Here is a 9,452-nt window from a genome sequence, read left to right on the forward strand (position 1 = left end):
TTGAATGAGGGCCGTGAGTTTGGTTTGGCTTTCAAAATGATCTACTGTCAGCTTTATCTCATCTAGTTAACATTTCTATTTGAGGCAACATGTATATAATGTGATAGCCAGAACAATGGACTCCCATTGCCCGACCACCGGGAAGATGGCATGGGACCGGCAACCCTGTGCTCTTCGGAACTGCCGTGCGGTGGGGTGCAAGTCGGGTGGCCATGAACCGCCCAAACCACCTGGGCAATTATTTGTAAATATGCTTCCCTGAAGCTGCAGAATAGAAGTATTTGAGGGATGTTTTGATCAAAAGCATTTGGGGGACAGTGAAGCATCTAATGAGCAATCCTCATTGTTCCTTCTTGAATTCCCTGTCAGTTATTTTTTCCTGAGCTGATTGCTGTAGCCGTGGCTACAACATGGTTGTGCCTGCTGCCCAGGAGCCAGGCCCTTGAGTGGTCCCCTCTACGTGGACTGTAAGCTTGGGCCAGCGACTTGCTTTGGCCAAAGGAACAATAGCAAATGTGCTGCAAGTGGAGGCTTGGACACCCCCGGAGAGCAGGAATTTGCCTTCTCTCTTACTGGGGGGAACCTTCTGGACCAGCAAAGGGGCCCAAATAGTTTCCTGGAGGGTGAGAAACAATGGGGACAGAGACAACAGACATCCCAGCTGAGGCCCCGGACTCAGGAGGACGTCCTGGACCACCCAGCTCCGGCCATGCTGCTCAGAGCCCCCATAAAACAGCAAGAATTGAAAAATGGCCTTGGCTTAAAGCCATGACACTTGGGGGGTGGCGGGGGGCTGTTACAAAGGAAAAGCTAATTAATACAGTGGAGTAGGTAGACCATGAAGCCTTTTTGTCCAGCACAGGCAGGCATGCCTCAAACTTTCCAGCTCTGTTATTACCTTTGCATTTTCAGAACCTGTGCTGGGCCGAGCCCTGTCAGATGCTCAAGGGCGTTTTTGGAGTGAGTGAATGAAGATGGGTCACAGCCACCTGAACACGTTCAAGGACCCACTCATCTTCTCCCCCCAAAGCATGAGGTGGGTACTCGTATCATGCCTATTTTAAGATGTGGTTATGTTCTACACCCCCAGTGGTTCTGTGGGGAAAAGAGGAGGCTTTTTGCTCTTGTAAAACTGTACACATAAGGAAAAAGGTTTTCGCCACAGGGCAGTGCTACTCTGGCCTGTCGGGTTCCTATGAGTCGGAATGGAGTCAACAGCTGGGAGATAGAGCTGCTGAGATACTGGGCAATCTCACCAGTTCTGCACCGCCGAGCCTGTACACAGTGGAATTTGACAGCAAGCCAGGAGTCTCAGAGCTCCCTGTTGGGCCAGCTGTCCTTGGTGCACACACGCAGTCGTGGCTGAGGTCTGGCCACTTAGCCCTGAGAGGGAGGCTTCTCAGGAGAGTGGAACTGCTTAGAGTAAGATCACTCACTGGAGAAGTTAGGGCACAGAGCTCAGGAGCCAGATGCTTGCTCCATGGCACTCTCTGGGAGGTAAGCAGGTGTCCCTCTAGCTTGGACTGAGAAGGAATTAACTTGGACTCTCTGAAACCCAGGTGGTGCCCATTAGACAGAGGAACCCAGCCAGCCTGGGGCAGGGCCTGTGCCAGGCAGGGCCTCTGGGGCCAGGAGCTCTCTCTGCAGGCAGTCTGTGTGAAGCTCTCTGAGTGTGCCTTCTGCCCTCTGTCCGCGGATGGACAGAAAAGACTGGGGTTCCGTGACTGTGCTTGGGGCTGTGGAGGAGCAGCAGGGGGCCTGCTCTCTCAATGGTGCCCGGGCCAGAGCGCTGGTGTTGGCCAGATGTGGCACACCGAGATTTACAGGAAGCCACTGCTTCAGCCCTCGTTGGTATTGGTGTTGGTGCTGTTAGGTGCCTCCAGGCCCTTTCCCAGCCGTAGGGACCCTGTGGCTATCTGAATGAAACCGTTCTCGGTCCTCACAGTTGTTTACGTGCGAGTCCCCTGTTGCAGCCCCGGGGTGAATTGAGGTCTTCCTCTTTTCTGACGACCCTCGACTTTACCAAGCCCTGTGTCCTCTTTCCGGGGCCCTGTCTCTCCTGATAACTTATTCAAAGTAGGTAAGACGGATGAAGCCTCGTCACCCTCATTTCAGCCTTTCCCCAAACCCAAACCAAACTCACTGGCGCTGAGTCGGTTCCGACTCCTAGGCGGGACCCTACGGACAGGGCTGACCTGCCCCTGGGGGTTGCTGAGCTGGCAACATTCTACCGGAGCAGGAAGCCTCCTCTATCTCTCAAGGAGGGGCTGGTGGATTCGAATGACGGACTTGTAGTTGGCCATTCAACGCATAATTGACTATACCTGCAGGGCTCACTTCGGCCCTCCAAAGAGATGACCCGGGAACGCCGCTGACCAGAGTCCCGGGATTTGGCACGTTTGCTGGCCTGTGCTCGGGGCCCCGTTGAGCTTGAAGGCCTGTGTAGGTTGAGGCCGGCCCGTCTTGTCTTCGTCTCGCTGGTCTCTCCCGTGCACTGTTGTGCAGGCAGTAGACAGACAATACAAGTGTGTTCAGTGCACACTGCAAAGCAGGCGTGACTGTTTTTACATTAAAACCAAAAACAAAGCTAAGAGAGGTGGGGTAAGTTGCCCAAGGTTTCACAGCAGGTGCATTTGATGGACCAAGTTCTCACCTGGGTTCAATGGACTTTTCCACTGACTTTGTAACCTGGGTGCACTTTCTGAAAAGCCCGAGTAAAATCCTCTCTACGGTGGGTGAAAGGATTTCAGTAGTGCACAGGCAGGCACAGAGAATGCAGATGGAATCTTTTCTTTGCATTATGATGCATTGCCTTTATTACCTTTCCAATCACCTCAATCCTGATTTACTGCAAGGAAGTCATTTAAATGAAGAAAGACCAGGATCCAAGCTCAGAGCCCGATGATGATGAGGGTGCGGTTTGGCTGTGAGAGGCAGAACATTGGGGGAGTATGGTAGGACAAGGCACGATATTCCTGAAGCAGAGGCAGGGAGCCGGCGGCCTTCCCAGGGAACCCAGGTCCCTCCTTTTCTATTGCTCTGCCACCCTTTCTTGGGAGGACTAGTTCCTGGAAGTCATGCATAGTCAGTTCAACGGATATTCCTTTGGCCACTAGGAGACTCCAAGCAGGAAGAGGAGAGAGGAGAAGCCATCCTTTTATTCCTAGCACTGTGGTAGGAGGCTGGTTTTCACATGGTCTCTGGGCTCATTGTACTCGCTAGAGCCTTAAGCCAGGAGTCCTCAAACTTTTTAAACAGGGGCCAGTTCATTGTCCCTCAGGCCCGTTGGAGGGCCGGACTATAGTTTTAAAAAAAACTATGAACAAATTCCTGTGCACACTGCACATATCTTATTTTGAAGTAAATAAACAAATGGGGCAAAAACACCTGGCAGGCCAGATAGTTTGAGGAACCCCCTGCTTTAAGGCGACCAGGCTTGATGAGAAGCATGGGACTGGTCCATGAGTACAAGAGCCACCATGTCTCCAGTTTTACATGCCGACTCTCTAACTCACTGTCATGGAGTTGATGCCTATAGGCAGCAACCCTATAGGACAGGGTAGCATGGCTCCTGTGAGACTGGAACTGCTTATGGGAGCAGAAAGCCCCGTCTTTCTCCCTCAGAGCAGCTGGTGGTGCCAAACCAACAGTCCAACATGTGAGGGCAATTTCCTTTCCTCCCCAAGGACGGGGTGGGAGGGGGTGGGAAGTTGTTCTTGTGTGTGTTCTCCATCCCTGCCAGGAAAGTGGGGGTGAGGGAGGTGAGCTGGTGGGCTGAGAAAAGAGTCTCTCCCAGGGACAGGAGTGGTTGTGGGAGGAGGCGCCTGGCACTCTATCTCCCATCAGAGAGTGCTAGGGCTGTGGACAAGCAGGGGAGAAGAGGGCGGGAGAGAAATCTCCGGCTGGGAGCACAGCTGCAGGGACCTGACCAGCAGTGTTTAACGTAACACACCCACATGTGCGGGAGTCTCAGGTGACACAGTAGGAGATGGCTGCCTTGGGGCAAAAGGACCCAGCAGCGAGAGGCTATGGGTGTGTATACAAATAGTGAGGGAGTGAGGTGGTTGTGGTAACAGAGGGCTCCCATCAGGAGACTGGCAAGACAGACCACACTTGGCGCCTAGCAGAAGCCTGTGCCCAATAAAGCTCAGCAGACAAGCAGTGCCCATCACCTCAGAGAGGACTGCAAAGTGGCCCCACTGCACAGGAGCCTTCTGTCTGTGTCCCTGTTTCTGAACCCCAATCCCAAGACCTGAGAAGCTGGAATAGGAAGTGAGGGTTGGGTTGGGACAGACCAAGGCCCCCCTCTCAGGAGGTCCCAGATGAGGAGGAAAGCAGGCTGCCTATCTCCATGGAAAACCCCCAAACCGAATAGCGATGGGGCAGGGGTGCCTTGGAACCATGAGTCCCTGGATGGTGCAAGTGGTTAACCACTGTTGGGGGTTCGAACCCACCCAGAGATCTCTCGAAGGAAGGCCTGGTTATCTCCCCAAAGGTGACAGGCATGAAAAGTCTATGGTTCTGCTCTTCTCTGCGCACGTGGGGCATCTGGGAGTTGGAATCAACCCATGACAATTCACAATGGCAGCCTTGGGCTCCGCTAGAGAGGGCAGTGGCGAACCAGGCTAGATGGAGCAAGGGAAGGAATCTGAAAGCTTTGAATCCACCCAAGGCCATGTTAAGGGGTTAGGGTTGGAGTCGACTGATTCCTTCCTTTACCACCAAGGCACATACCACCTACTAGGTGCTTGCCATTTCCCACGGGGAAATGTCAGGACCTGGGAGAGAGGGAGAGCAGGAGTGAGTGCTCTGGGTATCTGGGGTGGGGCTTTCTTTTGGGGTGACGAAATGGTTTGGAGCTGGATTGGAGGTGGTTGCCGAGTACCGAACGCCACTGACTTGTGGACTCCAACACGGTTCCTTTTTTTTTTTTTCCAGGTTCATAATTTATTGTACAAACTGAGTTATCACATGATGAGTTGACATTCACTTCTCCAGGCATGAGAATTTAGCAGCCGAGAATCCATTTATGATGCTTTCACAGCTGGAGTTTTTTTAGGTCTTAACTTGAAGTATAGGACCAGCAGAGCAATGCCCCCATATGTGGCCAGCACACAATTCATTCTACCTGTGAGAGTGTAAGAATTGAAATATTTTTTAATACCAGTGAACTGGAATTGAGAATCGGCTTCTGGACCTGCCATGATTTCGATCTTGCCAAAGCTACAAACTCCACGGGCAGTGTCCTTCAACGTCTGCAGCCACCGCTCGGCTCAGCCGGAGGAAGTCGCCTGGGCCGCGCACCGTTCCACCGGCCACGGTTCCTTTTATATTATGCGAATAGATTAAAATTACATCAACAGAAGTATATTATGTAAATATCATCTCCGTTATTAAAGTAAGAAAGAAAGGGTCTGGGAAATGTAGTTCTTGGCTGGGCAGCCACTTCAAGTGACCATTCTACCCTCCAGAAAGGGGTCCCGTGTCCAGCTGACTCTCTGTCCACCTCTCTTTGCCCACTTCCTCCCAAGGGACTAACCCAATAGCCTCTGCGGTCATGGTGGCCAGCTCCCAGCAGGGGATTTCCAGGAGGATGTGCAGGCCTCTCTCTCAAGTTTGGAGGGGGCTTCTTTTGCTTTGGTGACTTGTAAACTAAACATGGAAGTGTCCTGCATCTTCCCTTCACCTCCCCAATCCCCCAAAATTACAAAGGTGGAGCGGAAGCAGCAGGCCTGCCAGGCAGATGGCATTCAGACAAGGAAAGCATGGAGCATTTAGAGCAGCCACAGGTTCCTGGTGACTGTGAGCTCCTGCTTTGAGCCTGTGGGCTGGTGTGACCCCAGTGGGGAGAAGGCCTGCCACAAGACCCCACTCTGGTTTCTGGGAGGAGCTCCAGAGCCCATTGCTTTTTAGGATCCTGACTGTGCGCGCGCCAGGAGCTTCTTCCTTGATCATTATCACCCAGGCCACAACTAAAGTGGGTGTTGGGGAGTGTGCCCTACTTAGAGGCTCTATAGCTTGCACACGCCAGCTTCCTGCCTATGCAATCTTGGGGGCCCAAGGGCTGTTTTACCCATGTGAACAGTCAGCAGTGTTGTCAGTTTGGACTTGTCATTTCTTTGGCACTGAAATGCCCCCCAAAAAACAAACCAGTTGTAGCTGACTTCTTAGCAGACACAAAACAGCACAGAGGGTCTGATTTCATCCCTCTGCTGTTCAATAAAGGGAAAAATTGATCAAATGATGACACTTCAGGTAACTCCAACTCCTTTCCCCCAAATCACCCCGTGGTAGGAATCGTTCAGAGAAAACAGAGCATCACTCAGAGGCGCCACCTCCAGTCCCCTGGGCTGACTGAGCAGAGGTGGGACTAGAACTCAGGGCTCCTGGCAACAGAAATGACAGCCCAGGGAGTTTGCTTTTGCATTGGCTCTCATGGGAGTGAGGGAACACAGCAGTTACCAAATGCAGTCTTTTTCTTTTAGTGCTTTCAGTTTAGTATATATGAAATACACTGCCAATTTAATTTAATTATGATTAGGTAATCTGGAGGCTGAGTATGTTGTACATTTCGATGAAAGAGCTGTTGTTGTCAATTAGGTTGGATTGAAAGTGCTCTGACACTTTTCCTAGCCTTGTGGGAAGTCCAGCTGATATGGTCCCAGTTCAGGCGGCACTGCATTTTGCCCACAGGCTGGGGAAGCAGTAACTGGATTAGATAAATTCTCTAGAGTGCCCGAGGCTGCCTTGAATCTGGTGGATGTGCCCAAGGTAGCCAGGGCCACCAGCTGCGGCTGGGCTGTTGACTCAGGTGCGCATTCAGCTGCATATATTGGAGGCCCCAACGGGAAGTGGCTAAAATCTCAAGTGTGACTTAAAAATCTCACCCAGCAGGAGGTTTACAGGTACGACAGTTCCAGAGTTGCTTAACTTGCTTTCACAAATGTCTTTGAGGACTCAGGCCCATGCCAGCTTCCGGCTCTGCCAACCTCAGGCATGTTGGCTCTCGTCCTCAGGCCAGGCTCTCGCGGCTGTCCAATGACTGCTGCAGTCTGAAGCTTGCACTTCCTCCTGGAAGAGGGTGGTCCTTCCTACGGGTCCTGCCAGCACTGAGTGCGAGGCCACCCTCATCAGTCACTGGAATAACCTCGATGGCTTAGGCAACTCTAGACTTCACCTGTAAGGCTTTCCTTGAAAGGCATCCTGTCTGATGCCTGCTGCCAAGTTAGTAGAGGCGTGGGTGGGGAGGAAGTGGCTTTTGGCTAAGCTACCAAGATTAATTGCCTGGAATCAGAGTGGTTGAACCCTAAGCCAGCAATAGGTGGGGATCCGGCTGCCAAAGGAGACTACTAAGCTCTTCATCAGAGCTCTCTCTGTTCCTATGGGCTGAGTGTGAGCATTACACACAGGCGTTGCTGGAAGTACCAGCAAGCACTTCAAAAAGTTGGTGGGAACATTCCATTCATTTTTCATTTGATTCGTCCTTGGAAAGGCAGGGGAACGGGGTGGGCAAGCAAGTGGGAGGTGAGGACCCTTTGGAAGGTGAGGCAGGAGGGGAGCTGGTGGAAGGAAGTACAGCTGGCTGTGGGAGTGGCTGGGTGCCTCATGGGCCCCATGGAGAGAACTGGTCTGGAAGGACCAGATGGGAGGGAATGGGGCTGGCCCGCAGCACCTCAGGTGATACCCTTGCAATTCTCAGAGGTGGGTAGTATTTGCTGGGTCTCCAAGCCCTGCCCTTCAGCCACCGCAGGCAGGCCCCCAAAGAGGCTGGTGAGGCTATTTTCCTGTGCTGCCCTGTGCGGCCCTCTCTGGGCGCGATGGCTCTGTGGTCAGACCCTGGAATCAGCCTTCCTATGTTTACCTCCTGGCTCCTCTCACTTCTGAGAGGTGGGGGGATTTCCTTAAAGGGACTCAGCCTCTGCTTCCCCTTCTGTGAAAAGTCCAGAATCCTTAGGAAAGGTTTCATGCTGTGCCCAACAGGTAGTTAGCAGGTAACAACAATTCTCAGTCTGACTATTACAACTACGATTTGTCACCCCATCTCCCATGGTATCATCATTATCCTGGCTTCTTGGGGCCACCTGGAGAAGCTGATAATGCTCCGGTCATTACAGCCCATAGGCTGCTCCTGGGCATTGTCTCCAGGGTGGTTCGGAGGGCAGAGAGTAGGCAGCCTGGCTAGGCAAGAGAAACCTTGGCTGGACCTGGCATGGGAGGGGAACATATAATGGGATATTTGTCAAGGGAGCAGGAAAGGGCGCATTTTGCTTAACCATTTGTTAGCTGAATAGGTAACGTTGCAATAGTTGGATGCCAGGATACAAGAGCGGAGCTTAAAGGGTCACCTCCGAGACACTGTGCCTCAGGAAAGAGATTTCCCTTCTGAGTCCCTTAAGAGCCCTGGCGGCACCATGGGTTCAGCGTTGGGCTGATAACGGAAAGGCTGGCGGTTTGAGACCCCTAGGACGCTCAAAGGGAGAAAGACGAGGCCGTCTGCTTCGGTAGAAATTTCCAGCGACTGCAAGAGCAGACTCTGCTTCCTTACAAAACACACCCCTCCAAGTGTGTGGGGACAAAGCGATGAGTGAAGGCCCAATAGTGGATCCGCACGGCCATAGAAGGGGGTTCTACTTGCAGGAAATGAAAACGTGATGAGAGGCACGGTTACAACCGTCTTTGTAGGCACTCTTGGACAACATTTCTCGCCTTTTGAACCTAGTGTCGTCCTTTCACATTATACCTTAAACACCTGAATGGCTGGCTGCATACCGGACTAGCCAGTAGAGACCAGAGTCCTTGCTCCTGGCACCTCTAGTGGTTTCTGTGTCTCACCTGGATTCACTTTACAGATCTCAAACTTTTTTTTTTTCCTCACTGGAACAAATTCACTCTCAAGTTTTGAACTCCTACTCATTCTGTAAAACAATAAGGGAAAAGCTTGCCATTTTCATAAACATACGCTGTTGACCAGATGAAGGTAGAGATGCCATCCAAACGGACCTGTCGGCTGGCAAGAGGCCCACCCAGCCAAAGCTTGGAATGTTCAAATTTTGGGTGAGAAAGGCAATTAAGGGTATTGATGTATGAAACGGTTGATTGTAGGTGAGACAAATGCCACTTGAGACTCATTTGCCTCTTCCCTTTCTTAAATACGACAAGGTAGATACCTGCTTCTACCAAATGATCAGAATAGCCTTTCAAAGGCCCTCTGGCCTCCACCCAGACTAATCCACTGTTGGCCTCCATACCACAGAACACCTCAGGCAACCACAGGGAAGCCAATGAGATTGGCCTGGATTAACTGTCCATGAAGAACCAGGTGTTCTGTGCTCCCTGCTTCCAGCCACTGAAATGCCCACGGCACCTGCCAATACCCGCCTCAAGGCTGATAGCCCGGCCCACACTTCGCTCCCCCAGCAGAGCCTCCTGTCCAGGCCACAGTTGAACTGAGT

At 52.0% G+C, this 9,452-nt stretch overlaps 1 protein-coding gene across 1 annotated transcript; it reads right to left on the reverse strand.

Annotated features, from left to right (window-relative positions):
* Window positions 1–4,928: 4,928 nt before the first annotated feature.
* Window positions 4,929–5,308, reverse strand: LOC115869987 (ATP synthase membrane subunit K, mitochondrial). Its single transcript, XM_030886047.2, has one exon. It carries the CDS (start codon window positions 5,202–5,204, stop codon window positions 5,028–5,030), a length of 177 nt encoding a protein of 58 aa, XP_030741907.1. The 5' UTR covers window positions 5,205–5,308; the 3' UTR covers window positions 4,929–5,027.
* Window positions 5,309–9,452: the final 4,144 nt, after the last annotated feature.

This window comes from Echinops telfairi, unplaced genomic scaffold (genome assembly GCF_000313985.2).
Source record: "Echinops telfairi isolate 266 unplaced genomic scaffold, ASM31398v2 ScPeMD7_70;HRSCAF=299, whole genome shotgun sequence".
In the NCBI taxonomy this organism is placed as follows: domain Eukaryota; kingdom Metazoa; phylum Chordata; class Mammalia; order Afrosoricida; family Tenrecidae; genus Echinops; species Echinops telfairi.